Source organism: Trachurus trachurus (genome assembly GCF_905171665.1).
Source record: "Trachurus trachurus genome assembly, chromosome: 24".
Lineage (NCBI taxonomy): Eukaryota > Metazoa > Chordata > Actinopteri > Carangiformes > Carangidae > Trachurus > Trachurus trachurus.
The window spans coordinates 6,992,513-7,008,970 of NC_139910.1; the positions used below are offsets into that span (position 1 = coordinate 6,992,513).

Consider the following 16,458-nt stretch of genomic DNA (forward strand, 5'->3'; position numbering starts at 1 on the left):
ATATTAAAAATTGGGGGAAAAAACAAAAACATAACAGAGTGACATCATCGCCGGTTGCTGGACCGAGAGGTGCAACAGATTGGAAATTACAACCCACAGAGCTCAGCGGTGTGTGTGATGTCGCAGTCGAGACAGGAGTGGAGTGGAGTGGGGTTGGTTTTACAACTTTCACAGATGGTGCATTTAAGGACCTGCATGATAGGTGAGAAAATTATGATTTCTGCTCAGGGTAGCGCAGTCACAGCAACGGCCGCAGCAAACGAGCTAAACGAGAAGCTATTAAAACCTTTATATAGTCGGCATTAAAAGTTTTCATTCTCACAATAAAATTTTTTAAAACAGCGTTCAAAAGCCTGATGTCACAGTTTTAGAGCCGATACAGTCGCTAATGTAGTGAAAGTTTATGAAAAATAACCTACAGAGCAATAATACAACTTCTAAACTCAGTAGCATCTAACAAATAATATCTCGCTCCACTGGTATGTGGCAAACTTTTAAAATTGGATATGGCTGATCACCATTTCAGCACTTAAAGTTTTCACTGCACTCACAAGCATGGAAAAATATTCAATATACAGTATATATAAATATAAATATAAATAGATGCTTTAAGTTTTCTATTCACATTAGAGCTGCAGGCGCTGGGTTGGCCAAACGTCCTGCTAACTCTTCATGAAACTCCAAACTTAAACTTTCTTCTCCGCCAAGATGAAAAAGATTGATGAATAATAAACACAGAGGGGATTAACCTAGAGTTGGCACAGTGGAGATGTGGAATCTAAAGCTTTATTTTCATTAACATATAAGTATATAGTATATGTATAAAAATGACACTTTTCTTTGCAGCAAATGGAAATAAATGAAGTTTTGTTCTGTTTTGTTATGACAAGTAAATCATTTTGTGAGTATAAAACAAACTGTAACCTGGGATCTGATGGGAGCGGTGTGTCGGCCTGCAGCTATTTTCATTTGAATTTCACTGATTTATTTGCTTTTTGTTAATTATTGTCTTGTTAAAGAGACGAACATCGTGTGAGACGACTCTTCTTTCTGCTTCTTTTCGTCAGGATTTGAGATTTTATGTTGGAAATTTTTATTCTTATTATTTTATTCTTATTATGTTTTGTTGTCGATGGATTAAATGTACTTATATAAACCCCAACAGCCAAGAGTCAAAGTCACCTCAACCACTGTCTGCTGTGTGTGTGTCTCTGTGTGTGTGTGTGTGTGTGTGTGTGTGTGTGTGTGTGTGTGTGTGTGTGTTACCTGCAGGGCGTCGTAGTACATCTTCTTTCCTTCCTCATCACTCTTGTCAGACATCAGCCAGGCCTTCAGCAGGTACTCATAGAAACTGTCGCCCATTCCTCCGACCGACACGTGATCTGCAGCACACAGATAAACAAAGATTACAACACACGCACACAGACACACACACATACACACTTGTGCACCCACACACACATGCACATGCACACGCCTCCTACATGTCTGCAGCTTCAGATTACAACTGCCATCATTGTTGAACCATCCATAGATCATCCTCACATGGCAACAAAAATACCTACAGCTTGTGATATATTATTGCTATATCCTTGCATGTGTGTGTGTGTAGATGTGTGTTTATGTGTGTGTAGATGTGTATGTGTGTGCGTCCAGCCAGCCAGCCAGATCTGTCCTCTTGTATTTGCCCTGTTGATTGTCAGTGATGGCTCATCCATATGCAAGTGTCATTAACAGAGTCCGGCCTTGTTTGTGGAGTGCAGAGATTAAATGTCACACGCAATCATCTTGACGCCAAAAGAAAAGGAGGCCCGACGGCGGCGGTGGGTGGTGGCGGCGATGACGGTGATGATGGGCTGGAGTTTCACAGAGCCGATAAAGAAGAACCTGTGTGTGCTGTCGCCGTCCACCAGCGACAGGAAGCTTAAAATAGAGCGTCAGTGATCGGCCTCAAACACACAACACCTCGTTAAAGTCGAGGAAAACGACGACAAATGTGGTTTTTTTGATACATAATTAGCAGCAGAGAGAAGACGGAGAACTGTGACTCACACATGGTAACGCAACAGCTGTTTGATTATAACATCACACCCCTCCTAAAAAGACGAAAAAAAGAAAAAGAAAAGAGGAGCCCAACATGAGCAGGTTCTGGTATTAAGTGTATGTGAAGGAGTGGGGGTGAGTGCTGCTGCTGCTGCTGCTGCAGAGGAGGACGAAGCTGGAGATATTTTTCAGACAACATTAGGCTGCAAACATCCCAAGGTCATAATTTATTCAACAAATGCATTCCCATCACTATTGCATAATTTCTCTCTGGATGAAATGAAAAAAAAAGAAAAGAAAAAAAATCGCTCCCTCTCTCTCTCTCTCTGACTAAGACGAGCATAAAAGTGTTTTTTTTTTTTTTAGTGAGCGAGGATTTTTTGTCTTTTTTCCTTCCTCTTCTTTTGTTGAAACTTGCTGTTTCTATTCAGCATTGCAAATTGAATATGTCACGATTTGCATAAAACACTTGGATGAAAACACACAGGTACTGGGCTCTGGTTAAGAGTGTCAGATAAATGCCAACAGTTAGAGCTGTGGATGCGCTTTTTTTTATTCAATATTTCAATGCATCAGATAATAAAAAGAGAAGCAGGTCCATGTTTAACCATCTCACACACGCCGATGGCCCTGCAGCTAAAGGACGAGCATCAAACACACAGAGCAGACACAAGCATATCAACCATTATATATATAAAATTAAAAATAGATCAAAGGATTTCTAATTTAATGCCACTTTTTTTTTCCTTCTGTAAATCATGCCCTGGTTTTATGTAGAACAGTGCCCGGCCTGAACAAACACAATACTCTTACAAGATAAAAAAAAAAAAATGGTGCGGGAATAATTAAGCATGAAAAATAATTAAGTTTCATTCATTTCAAATCTGAGATGCTCAGTAGCTGGAAGCAGAAGGGGGAGGGAGAGGGGGAGGGAAGTCAACTTAAAGGTAGAGTTGGAGCATTTTTTACTGAATTGCTTGAACTCCTCTTCACACTCCGATTACACACCAATTAAATGCTTTTTCGCAAAAATGAAAAAAGGAACGAACAACACTGTAAAAAAAACCCTCCAATCATTCTGAACGCCACGTTTACGTCAATTGGATCATGTTGTGTCAAACTGCAAGGAAAGTTAGCAATGCGCCTACTCAGGTGGTTTGAACCTGCGAGTTCTCAGACTCACAACAGTAAATTAGAAAAGGACTCGATGCTGCTGCACTATTTCTGTATGCACAACAGAGCCTCGTATCAGGCAGAAGTCAGGTTTTAATCCAGTTTTGGTCTGATTTTCACTGCTCAAGAATATGAAAACACAGCAACAGCACAGTCACTCCCACGCATGTTGTTGTTTACTTGGGCCTTTCTGGTCAGAGTGGAGTGAGATTGAATTTGAATTGGATGTTGTCAGGTCGGATTCAGGCCTCCTTCATATGTGGAACTAAATCGAATAATCTGCTTAATAATCTATTTCATGCTGTTTACCTGTGTAGCTGAGAGTCACTTCTAATAGAACATGTAAACAGGTAACGAATTGGAGTTGGGAAGTGTAAAAGTCAGCCACTGTGGTAAATACACACATGTAACTTTAGTTAGATTGAGCACCATGAGATAATACTGTTGTTTCTGTCCGTTAAATATGAAGCTAATACTAAGAGATGGCTACATTGGCTCAGCATAATCAGTCCTGGTTTAAAGGTACAGTTCACCCAAAATTCAAATTTCACTCAGTATCTACTCACCCTCATGTCGACTAAGGGCTGGGAGAAGTTTCAGAGTCCTCCGTGCCTTCTCTGAGTTACATCGGGGCTCCGTGCAGCACTGTATGTCCATATGACGGTTGCGAACGGAGCTCAATTTTCATCGTCCAAAAAGACACACCAAAAAACATCCAAATACCTCCATAGTGCTTGTCTGTAATGTCCCTCTTGTATTGAAGCCCCGACATGAGAAATTGTTCCGATTCGCATCGACACTGGCGCAAATCTCTGTTAATGCAAATCGTGCGAGATTTGGACGGACCAGGAAGAGCAGTGCTGGGAGCTTCCGCTACAAACAAGCTTAAAATATAGACTTTTCGGAACAATTTCTCATGTTGAGGCTTCAATACAAGAGGGACATTACAGACGAGCACTATGGAGGTATTTGGATGTTTTTCGGTGTGTCTTTTTGGACGATGAAAATTGAGCTCCGTTCGCAACCGTCATATGGACATGCAGTGCTGCACGGAGCCCTGATGTAACTCAGAGAAGGCACGGAGGACTCTGAAACTTCTCCCAGCCCTTAGTCGACATGAGGGTGAGTAGATAATGAGTGAAATTTGAATTTTGGGTGAACTATCCCTTTAAGGAGTACTTCAGGTGCCTTCTGAAGTTGTGTAAAACTGGACTCTGGTGGGTTAGCTTAACAAGAACCAATAGATTTGCCTCAATGGCAGCAGTGAAAATACCATGGAGATTGTAGCCTTGAATTTACATTTTCCTATTCGTACAGCTGATATCATTGATCTACTGTGCTCTTTATATGTGATTTACATGTTTATCTACTGTACCTGTTTCCTTCCTGTAAAACCACCATGAATAAATAAAAGATAAGATATCTGGTGGTTTCCATGACAGCAGCAGCCAAATTCTCTCCTGCACTGTAGCCGTCGTTGTTCTCATGTAGCTGGCAGAAACCACTGCTTTGAAACGGGAGCTGCGTCAGTGAGAGTTTGCTCTGAGGTCCAGCTGTTGGTCTGAAATCTGTCTGTGAGCAGCAGCTGGAAGAAAAGGAGCTGGAAAACGGATTCTGATATCAGCCCCACTCTCTTTGCTACGTGTCAGTGTCATTTTCATTACATCTACTCCGATGACAGTTTTCTCCAACAACCTGACAACTGGTATTAGGAGAGACTTTAACTGCCTGTGCCCTCTGCCAAACTGCACCTTACATCACTTTTCTATTATACATCATACACCCCCAAACACACACACACGCCTTTTCTGTAACTCAATATTATGGGGTGAAATTACTGCCAAAACCCCACAAACCCGCAAAGCATGTTTTACTCACGCCCAACAATTCACAAACAAACTCAGTGTGTTTTGCAAATACAAAACATCATTCACAAACTAATGCATTTTGTTTCACAAATAAGAAATGCACCTATCGAATAAATACACCATGCTTCAGAAACAAAAAACATATTTCTTCAAGTAAAAGGAAAAAAATCCTTCAAGTATAAAAACACAATTCTACAACTACAACTACAATTCTACAACTACAAACACAATTTTACAACTACAACTACAATTCTGCAACTACAACTACAATTCTACAACTACAACTACAATTCTGCAACTACAACTACAATTCTACAACTATGGAACTGTCACGTGACTTTTGGCAGTAATATTCCACCCTCCGCGCTGATCCACACACTTGCACTCACAGCCAGACCTGTAATTCGCACTCCACAACAACAGGTGGTGCTGCTGAGTCAATAGGCCTATGTCACGGCACAGCTCATAGCCCGAAGTACGATTCTCCCCCAGCTGCTCCAGGGAAAGCAGCTGGGTGTAGCACTGGGTTTTAGCCTCTTCCACCCACTTTGGAGCCCGGTACACCACAACAACGCCGGCGTCCAGCGAGGGGAGGCTGCCTTAGTTTATTATATATCCACCACTTGATCCATTGCGTCACACCACGGTTTTAGTAGCATTGTAGTGAGCGGCTAACTGGTAGCATTAGCGGCTAGCTGGTAGCGTTAGCTACCAGCTTGGTGTAGGCACCAAATGTGGGGGCTCTGGGCTGCCAAAACCGTTGTGACTAAATCTGATGTTTGTTAAGTTTATAAAACTAATTATTGAACAAACATTACTATTTCTGTGTATTCTGTGTGCACGTTTTTGTAATTAGTCATGGTTGTCATAGTTGTTAGCTTTGCTGCTGCTGACAGCTAAGTTGACAGCAGCAGCAAACTAACATCAGGACGTCAGCTGTCAAAACCCTCCCGTTGTCAGACACGACATGAAACTACTCCAGTTAGCTCAGTCATGTTGGAACTAGGATATCCGCTGGAAAATAATATTTTTTTCATGGGCCGTTTATTGAGTTATTGTTTATTGACATTGCTAACGGCTAACAGCTAACGGTTAGCCCAGCTAATCTAAAATGTTTGGTCAACAATTCGTTTTATAGACTTAATTAACATCAGAGTAAAGCTAAAACCTCGTCCGTATTGTTCTCATTAAAATTACGTGATGATTATAAATAAAGTCATCACGGCCAATGTCTATCAACCAGTCTATGCTATCAACAATACAGCAGGCTAACGGTGGAATGGAGCGTCATTCTCCAGGAAGTGGTGGATATAACCAGGGTGACTACCAGGGATTTTTAACGATCCAAAATCGCCGAGCAGTGTACACCCACCTCCGATAGTCACCCTGGTTACGGAATAAACTAAGGCAGCCTCCTCTCGCCGGACGCCGGTGTAGTAGTAGGCCTACCCCGGCTCCAAAGTGGGTGGAAGAGGCTAAAACCCAGTGCTACACCCAGCTGCTTAGCTGCTTTCCCTGGAGCAGCTGGGGGAGAATCAGATTAATCAGCAGTCAGTTTCACACCTTATTCAACTGTGAGGACTAGTGCGAGGAGGCTGAGGCCAGAGCGATAGATATAACAATTGTTACAAGATGTTATATCTATCGCTCTGCCTGAGGCTAGTGCTAGTGCTAGTGCTAGCAGGAGCCCAGCCCACCACAACGGCTCTCATGTCTGTTACAACATAAAGTTGCCGGTGTTTACAAACTGCATGAACAAAACGCCACACTCTACCTAAATTAGTTCATAACAATTATTATAACTATTTATTGTTCGTTTTCAAGTGGCACCACATCGTCTGGACCCCACTTTTGGGAGATCTGTCATCTGTTTGGGTTGAGCAGGTACACTGCACTTCGGGCTATGAGCTGTGCCGTGACATAGGCCTATTGACTCAGCAGCACCACCTGTTGTTGTGGAGTGCGAATTACAGGTCTGGCTGTGAGTGCAAGTGTGTGGATCAGCGCGGAGGGTGGAATATTACTGCCAAAAGTCACGTGACAGTTCCATAGTTGTAGAATTGTAGTTGTAGTTGCAGAATTGTAGTTGTAGTTGTAGAATTGTGTTTGTAGTTGTAGAATTGTAGTTGTAGTTGTAAAATTGTGTTTGTAGTTGTAGAATTGTAGTTGTAGTTGTAGAATTGTGTTTTTATACTTGAAGGATTTTTTTCCTTTTACTTGAAGAAATATGTTTTTTGTTTCTGAAGCATGGTGTATTTATTCGATAGGTGCATTTCTTATTTGTGAAACAAAATGCATTAGTTTGTGAATGATGTTTTGTATTTGCAAAACACACTGAGTTTGTTTGTGAATTGTTGGGCGTGAGTAAAACATGCTTTGCGGGTTTGTGGGGTTTTGGCAGTAATTTCACCCCATACAATATGTTATTCTCTCTTTTGCTGAACACCTACAGTACAATCTCTCCCCTCTCTCCCCCGGAGCCTCACTATCATTATCATCATTACCTGTTCAGCTGCACAGTTTGAAGAGTTTGATAATGGATTCAAAATTACACCTTGTTACTGCAACCTGTCAGAAACATCGGAGTCACGAACACACAGCCACGTACGTACTGTACGGACGGCGCGTTGAAAAAAAAGAAGAAAAAAAAAGTATGACAATACTTGAGAGCGACGCGGATTAATGGAGGGTTAGAGCGACGTAAAGAGTCAACAAGGTTCAAATGGAAGGAGGGATGAGGAGGAGAGAGCAGAGGGGACTCATAACTCTCTATATACATTTACCATAAACAGTTTGATTATTTGAGACCTTCACAATAAGAGCTCTTTAATCTATACCAGTGGTTCCCAACCTGGGGGGCGCCAAAGATCCAGGGGGGGTCGCGAAGCCCTCTTGATTTTAAGGGGTTTAATAATTTTAATGTAATTAAAATGTTAAATAAATGAGTAGGCTAAGCATTTAATTCATATATGTGACAAAATCAACTAAATTCAAGGGCCACATTAAACATTTATTAGTGTATTTAAATAGATAAACAAATAAATTATAGGCCTATATCAATAGATGATTGAATATCAACAGTTTTAAAACATTAAATACATAATATACAGCAGGGCAATATCAGTCACAATGAATTTGAAAAACAGCATGGAACAATGAGAAAAAAACCTGTGTAAAATTACAACATATTCTTCAGAACTTGTACTTTTAAAAACACAATTATGTTTTTAAAAGTACAAGTTCTGAAGAAATATGTTGTAATCATACACAGGTTATCCTGATTGTTTGTTCAATGCTGTTATTAAATTACTGAAATATAATAAAGTATTTCATGTAAAAGAAGTTATGATGTTCCTTATTTTCAATGGTAAAAATATGGGTCCCTTAAGAAAAAGGTTGGGAACCACTGATCTATACGGCACATTTGTGCAATTCAATCTGCTATTCAACATAAGGATGGAAGAAAAATAAAACAGCTGTGATAAAATTACAAAAACTTGAATGACATTATAGGATATAAATATGATATCATTTGTTATAGATTAGGTCTGATCTATTCATTGGTGTTTTAGATTGGTGTTTTAGATTATGTCAGAAGACTATTCACGTTATGACAATTTGTTGCTGAATAGCTGTAATTCATATTTAATATAAAAGTTAAGTTAAGTTAAGATTCCTTTATTTGTCCCACAGTGGGGAAATTTACATTTGTGCAGCAGCAGCAACAAATAACAACAGGATAAAAGAGAAAAACAGAATAAAACAAGAGTAATAAAAAAAAAAAAAAAAAAAAAAACATCACACAACAATAATTGCAGTAAAGTGCAGTAGCCTATGTGCAATAGTCCAATATATTGTTGTTATCTACTGTATGTTAGATTGCTATTTCTGTTTTTGAATTTGTTGTATTGTATCTGTGGCTCTAACATGTGGTTTTATAATGTATTGTCATGTTATTGTTAGTGTCTTAATTGTTCTTTATATGCCTGCCCAGGAACAACTATTGGCTGTCAGCCAACAATAAACCACATAAACTTCAGTATTAGATAACTGCTAAATCTTAAACAATACATTTAAACCATTTTTGTCAATGAAATATTTAAAATTCAAAATGGTTTGAAACTAAAAGTTGCCAAATTGTTTGAGCTGCAACTTCATTCCCACTTAATTTGCTGATAATTTTCTAAATTAACCAATAAACTTTTAGTATACAAGGTGTAAGATATATTTCAAATTCAAACTGACTGGTTTTGTTCGACCCACAGTTTTATTTGTGTTCACACACTTTCCTCATTATTCATTCATAGTTCCTGATCAACTCATTGATTCCGCAGGTTGTAGTTAGGAGCTCTTAAATAAGTAATTAATGTCCAATAATTGGCGGCAGCTTCGTGGACAATTCAAAAAAACTAATGAATGCCTTTCAGAGCTGTGTATGTGAGCAGGAGACGGTGTGGTGATGAAGGACGTGGGACTGATACGTTGCACTCTGCTGCGTTGCCATCAGGACAAATTACAGGTGTAGAGGAGCTTTGTGTGACAGAGCAGCTCAGAGTTCACTGCAGTGATCCCGACAAGCTGTAATTTGCATGTCGTCTTGGGAGCGAACAGGTCTGACCTCGGTGACACTCTCCGAGTGATAAATGCAAATTTTATTAATGTTTCCGATATCAGACTCAAAGTCCAGGTTACTATTAACCCCCCGGCTCTTTCCCAGCCTGTTATTTTCGTCTTAATTACACTGTGTTTGGGCACGAAATTACCATCTGTTAACTCCCAAGTCCACTTCATCAGCGGTGGAGAAAAGTACGAAACCTAAGCTGTCATTTCTGTAAAAAAGAAATAAAAGAAAAAGAAAATCCACCTTCAAATATGTGAATGAAGCAAAAAAAATAAAAAGGTTTTGACTTTATTAATGTTCCATAATATTCTGCATTTATGAGAATAAACAAGCCAGAAAATGAGTGAGCCCTGAGGGACGTGATAAGAAATGTTTACTCTGAATCACTTTGCTGCTGATTAATATGGACGCTGCATTGTGTTAAGAGGAGGAATCTGCCTCTGTGGCAGAGCTGAGTCACCGTCGGCTCCCTGGGGGGGGGGGACAGGTGCAGGGGGAAACCCTCAGGTCGACTGGAGGCTCAAACTCTCTCACTGTTTTTTCTTAAAGGTATAATACGTAGGAATTGCCCCCATCTAGCGGTGCGGTTGCATATCAGAACGTATTCTTGATGTTGCATTCACGTGAAATCGGGCAGACGTCAGACAGACAACAGATGTTGCATGTAACAGGATAAACAAGCGTCTATACAAACAAGTGTAAACAATACAGGCGTGACTATATGTTGTCATGGTGATGTCGTATTGTTTACCTGACCCACGTTTTACCGTCTTTCTCTTGTGGAGTAAAATGACATCCGGTTGGTTTGCCGGCGGCCGTCTGCCTGACTGCACCTGAATGCAACACCAGTGCCTCCGTCCTTCCTCACACTACACAGTGGTGACAGTTTTAACAGCCGACAACTCCGGTGAGTTTCCGTGGTTACCTACGGTCACGCTGCCACTGAACGTAAAAAATGGCGATGCAACATGGCCGCCTCGGTTCAGTGCGCCGCCCACTTATGTACATTTGTAACGACTTGTAACAACTCATTCTAAGGTACGAGAAAGCTTTCATTTGTATGCGGCTGTGATTCAACTTCAGTGAAGTATGTATTTATGAAAGACATATTTGATTTCTGCTAATAAAAAGCCAAATAAGTTACACACTGGGGCTTTAATGTACATGTTTGTGTGTTTGTGTTGATTTGACTGATGGTTTCTGATGGTGTTGTGTAGATGTACGTCAGTGTTTCCCTGCTGAATTAACATCTAAATATGTAGATGAGCTGGAACACGTCATCTGCAGCTAAAGGGCGATGTCTCCACTCCAGCACTGTGATTATATGTAATATTTATAATCTACACATGCAGGAGGAAAGAGGAGGCCAGTGAACTTACGTTGGCCCCACTGGCCGCTGTTGGGGTTCAGGTAGTTGGGGTACAGCCCCTGAGGTTTGTCCAGGCGGTTCAGCACTTTCCTGATGTTCATCACCTATTAATTAAAAGAAGAAGGAGACACATGCAACAGGTCAGTCTCAATGCAAAACACACACACACACACACACACACACACACACACACACAAAAAGACAGAAAACAGTTTGAGTAAGTGGGTAAAATAAGGTAAAGAAGAAGCAGAGTGCGGAGTCACTGCTGACTAATTTTTGATTTCAGGCTCTCGTTTCTCTAAATCCCCCCATCCACCCCACTCCGTGTCCGTCCAGACACTTCAAAAGTGTGACCGTGTGAGTGGAAATCGTGTGTGAACGCAGCCTGAGAGTGTGAAAAAGCTACAACTCTCCAGCCTCTTCACACTCAGGGGTTTTTTGGTTTTTTTTTTTTTTACCTTCTGAGCGAAATCGGGGTTTCCAGAGAGTTGGCTGAGGTGCATGAACTCCAGGTGCAGGGTGCCGTACTCGGCCAGGATGCTGCTGCCGCCCGACGCCCACGGCCAGTTCCTCCCGATCCCACTGCACGGAGAGGAAGAGGAGAGGAAGAGGAGGAGAGGAAGAGGAGGAGACACAGGTTTATTATATGCTAATGAAACAGAAGAAGAAAAAGAAGAAGGTGTGGAACATACAAACATTTCAGTGAACTCTGTGGCATCTTAACAAGTTTTTCACTTGGGAGTGGACGCCTGTCAACAAACTAAACTGAAAAAAAATGAAACTGAACTTCACATGAATATTATCATTATTATTATTATTATTATTATTATTATTATTATTATTATTATTATTATTATTATTATTATTATTATTATTATTGTTGTTAACTTCACATTCCATCTGTCAGATCCACATCCATTAACATGTTTTTAAATCTTTCTCACACGTCTGAGTTTGGCAGCTCATCTCATCCTCGTTGTATCTGTCAGCGAGTCAGAACCGGACCAGACCAGACCAGGCGCGCCAAGACCAGACCGGACCGGACCGGACCGGACCAGACCAAACTAAACCAAACCAAACCAAACCAAACCAGACCGGACCAGACCAAACCAAACCAAACCAAACCAAACCAAACCAGACCAGACCAGACTAAACTAAACTAAACTAAACCGGACCGGACCAGACCAGACCAGACCAAACCAAACTAAACTAAACCGGACCGGACCGGACCGGACCAGACCAGACCAGACCAGACCAGACTAAACTAAACTAAACTAAACTAAACCAGACCGGACCGGACCGGACCAAACTTGACCGGACCAGACCAAACTAAACCAAACTAAACTAAACTAAACTAAACCAAACCAAACCAGACCGGACCGGACTGGACCGGACCGGACCAGACCAAACTAAACCAAACTAAACTAAACTAAACCAAACCAAACCAAACCAGACCGGACCGGACTGGACCGGACCGGACCAAACTTGACCGGACCAGACCAGACCAGACCAAACTAAACTAAACTAAACTAGACCAGACCAAACTAGATGCACCAAGACCAGACCGGACCAGACCAGACGCTGCTTGTAGTGACAGTGCTGTTGTTGGCATCGACTCCCCGGCCATATGTGAAACCATGGCATGCTGCTTGACAAGGACAGAAGACTTAGCACCAGGGTGTGAGTGTGTGTGTGTGTGTGTGGATCATTAGAGCAGCTGACAGATTACTTCCAGGCCGAGGACTGATGACTCTGGTGGGCGACGCCTCGAGTAACTACTCATGAATACATATTAACAATTCACTACACTGTGAGACACACAGCGGGACGTCTGCACTACAATAACCACACAGGACACGTGGTCGCACACTACACACACACACACACACACACACACACACGGAGAGGAAGCAGAAGCAGGGGAGACATCCAACAAATGAGAAAAGGGGGAGGAGAAGGAGTGTGAATCGGGAGAAGTGCCACACACTAACACACACTAACACACACACATATAAACACACATTTCTTCAAAGAGGTGGATGAACATACTAATTACCCCCCTCCCTCCCCCCGCTCAGTTCAACTCATCATGCTGCACAAGCCATAATTTGTTTCCCATTACACCGTGGATTTAATCAAGTCAACCAAACACAGGCTGGACCACGGCGGCGGCGTCGGGCGGCCTGATCGCAGGTCAGAGAGCCGAGCCGCTGAGGAAACATCCCACCGCTGCAGAACCGCTGATTAAACTGAGAGAGCTGTGTGTGTTTGTTTTGCCGCAGCCCGACGCACATTAAACAGAAAACTGGACCCGAACAAATGTTTAAATGTCATGATGTATTATCAACTTCCCAAAATCCCAAATATAAATTTGCTCCGGCGGCGCTTTCCTCATCTGCAGCTCCCTAAAGGTGAGCCAGGCCCTGATCTGTCTATCCATCCATTCCAATCCCTTTATAAACCCTGTGATGAATGATAAATCCTCTCTCTCCTGGCAGCAGGAGGAGGAGGAGAGGAGGAGAGGAGGCGTGTGGAGGGGTCGGCCAAACAGACACCTTTCAACTCGGCCCCGTCCACCTCAGTTCCCCCTCCGAAGCCCCATGCTCTGCCCGCGGTGAGAAACAGTAAATCCCTGTTAAGGAGAACAAAAACAAACGGGCAGCAGGAGGAAGCTGCAGCGTCAAACAAACACACACACAAAACCAACAGAGAGCAGGTAGAAAGTGTAACACTGCAGACAGACAGACTGACAGACGGACAAGGGGGATATTATCAATCTGACCGGCATGTCTGGAAGTTTCAGGAAGAGTTCGAGACTGTCTGAGATGTTTGAGATGTTTGAGATGTTGCACTGGAGCCTGATGATAAATAAAGAGGTTTAAAAAACCAAGGGCTCTCTGCTCGTTTGAATGCAACAACTACTTAAGTTATTGAAGGGATAGTTAAACATTTTGGCAAATTGGCCCATTGCCATGATCCCTATAGTCATAGCAGTAGGTTTGTTACCTTTAATTGTCGGTGCAAGCTATTTTTAGAATAGCGGAGCAGAGCGGCGAGCTGCTCAGAGCTACGCTACGGAGGCTAATGGGATTTCTTGGTTTCCCTCATTAAACTCATCAAATACACAATTCATGGTAAATTCATGCAAAACAACTAATGCACGTTCCCATCGGGGACAGTTTTCCGGCAAGCAGTCTCTGCATTTACCTCTAAAACAACTCTGTCTGGTAACGTTCTGTTATTATCTCATAGCGTGGTGAATGTGCAGGTCACAACTTGTCCACCAGAGCGTTTTGGAGTTGTTGGATTGTGTATTTGATGAGTTTGATGAGGGAAACCAAGAAATCCCATTAGCCTCCGTAGCGTAGCTCTGAGCAGCTCACAGCTCTGCTCCACCGTTCTAAAAATAGCTTGCACCGACAAAAAAAAGGTAACAAACCTACTGCTATGACTATAGGGATTATGGCAATGGGGCAATTTGCCAAAATGTTGAAATATCCCTTTAGACTATGTTGACAGAATAAGACAAAGAGATTATCTTTACTGCAACATTATGCAATATTTAAAAATATCCATACTTCTATCCGAGGCTAACATTAGCACCAGGGGCCTGAGACACGATAGATCAGTCCCGATTTCTCCATGCAATATCAATTATATATCATATTGCAATATGCTGCCATATATTGCAGTTTATTCACTTTTTTCATTTCCAAATGAAAGCTTTGACATCAGTTTTATCTGATAAGATAAACATCTTAGTCTGTTAAGATCCATACTTGGTATCCATATATTGATACAATATCACCATGCAAAGTATTGGGATCCTTTGCTGCTCTTGTATACCTGACACCACTGAGTCGGCTCGCTGACTGCAAAGTGCATATTCATTATTTGTAGCAAAGCTGTGACTTTTAATTTGAAATTCAAATTCTATTCAGCAAAGTGAGGAGAGTTAAATATCAAATATTGGACCCGTCATCCTGGGCTTCAAATCCAATATTCACAATAAAACAACAAACAGACGAATAAAAATGACACTTCAATTTACATCTCAATGCAAAAAACCTTGAATAAAGAGTCATAAATTAAACTGAGTAAAAGGCAGACAGAAATAAAAACCTCAGAGACGCTGAGACAGTAAACAGTCCTGTCCCTGATCATCAGAGACGTCTAGATGGGTGATAATACAGAACTGTGAACATTGCTCTTTGTAAACCACTCAGAAACTGTCCAACCACACAATGCACAGGCTACACATCTAAGAAAGCAATACATCCACTTTACTTACTGGTTTACAGCACCGTTATTGTGAGAATTATGGGTAAAGAACGATGCGTTCACTGACTTTGTGCATGAAGACAACACAATGCAAATTATCACAAATTACACTTCAATTTATCTTATAATTAAAGTAGATCGGCTTCGTTAAAAGTGATATGAACCACGACTGTCCTGCAACTGTGTTAGTCTGACACCTGGCAGAAGCTGGCGAGGAAAACAAACGCACACAAAAGAACAAAACAACAATCAGTGGTGTCAGAGCGGACGGAGCATTAACACCTCCCAGTGAATGAAGCGTTAGTGGAGGAGAGAGCCGAGGTGTGTGTCTGCTACGTGAGTCTGTTAGATGGAAACTCAATGTTGTTCCAGTCGCTTCCCGTACTGGGATCGGACTGGAAACTGGCGGTAAATCCGAGCACGAGTCACAGCCAGTGTTGTGTTTTTTTGAGTGTGTGCTGCAGTCAGACGTCCGTCCCCCTGGCCCCGTTTCCACCACGGCACCGTTACAGTAACAACCAGCACGCTCCACATCGCCTGCTCTCACATGGGATGTAATGAGACTTATTACAAAGCTCTGAGCTATAAAAGACATGGTTTAGTTTATGACCTCCTCCTGCATTATGGACCGTGCTGCAGCACTGTAAAAAAAAAAGAAAGAAAAGAAATAAAATAATAATAAGTGACGGATGTTTGAACGTATCCCAACACACACACACACACGCCTCGACTGGCTTTCATCCCAGTCTGCAGGAATTATCTACTGATATCTACTGTACGACGCTGCTGCTGCTGCTGGATTTCTACTGTTATCTGTTTTCTTGTGATCTCAGTTGGCTTCATTTCCAAAACAGCGAGGGGGCATGAAGATTCATATTAAGAAGTGACTGGATATAAAAGTCTGAGTTTGTTTGAATCGAGCTGCCTGGCAGGAGGCACAGTGGTGCTTCTGACTCTTCCATCATCAACGCCGTCCTTTGAAATAAGTGCTCTGCTGATGAGCGACTCTTTATATACCAAACACCAGCACACTTAGTCATTCTCCTTGCAAAAACTGGACAGGACATTTTAATTAAATGTTACAGTTAAGAGATTACGGTCGG

The 16,458-nt window shown here is 41.8% G+C and overlaps 1 protein-coding gene across 2 annotated transcripts in view; it reads right to left on the minus strand.

Annotated features, from left to right (window-relative positions):
* The window catches only part of man1a1 (mannosidase, alpha, class 1A, member 1), a 170,348-nt gene that overhangs the window by 15,410 nt on the left and 138,480 nt on the right, over positions 1-16,458 (minus strand). For both annotated transcript variants that reach the window (XM_084001324.1, XM_084001325.1), the window contains exons 6-8: positions 11,533-11,656; positions 11,085-11,178; positions 1,267-1,382 (exon numbers count right to left, since the gene is read on the minus strand). In XM_084001324.1, coding sequence (XP_083857450.1) covers positions 1,267-1,382; positions 11,085-11,178; positions 11,533-11,656 — 334 coding nt within the window. The remainder of the gene's footprint in view (positions 1-1,266; positions 1,383-11,084; positions 11,179-11,532; positions 11,657-16,458) is intronic.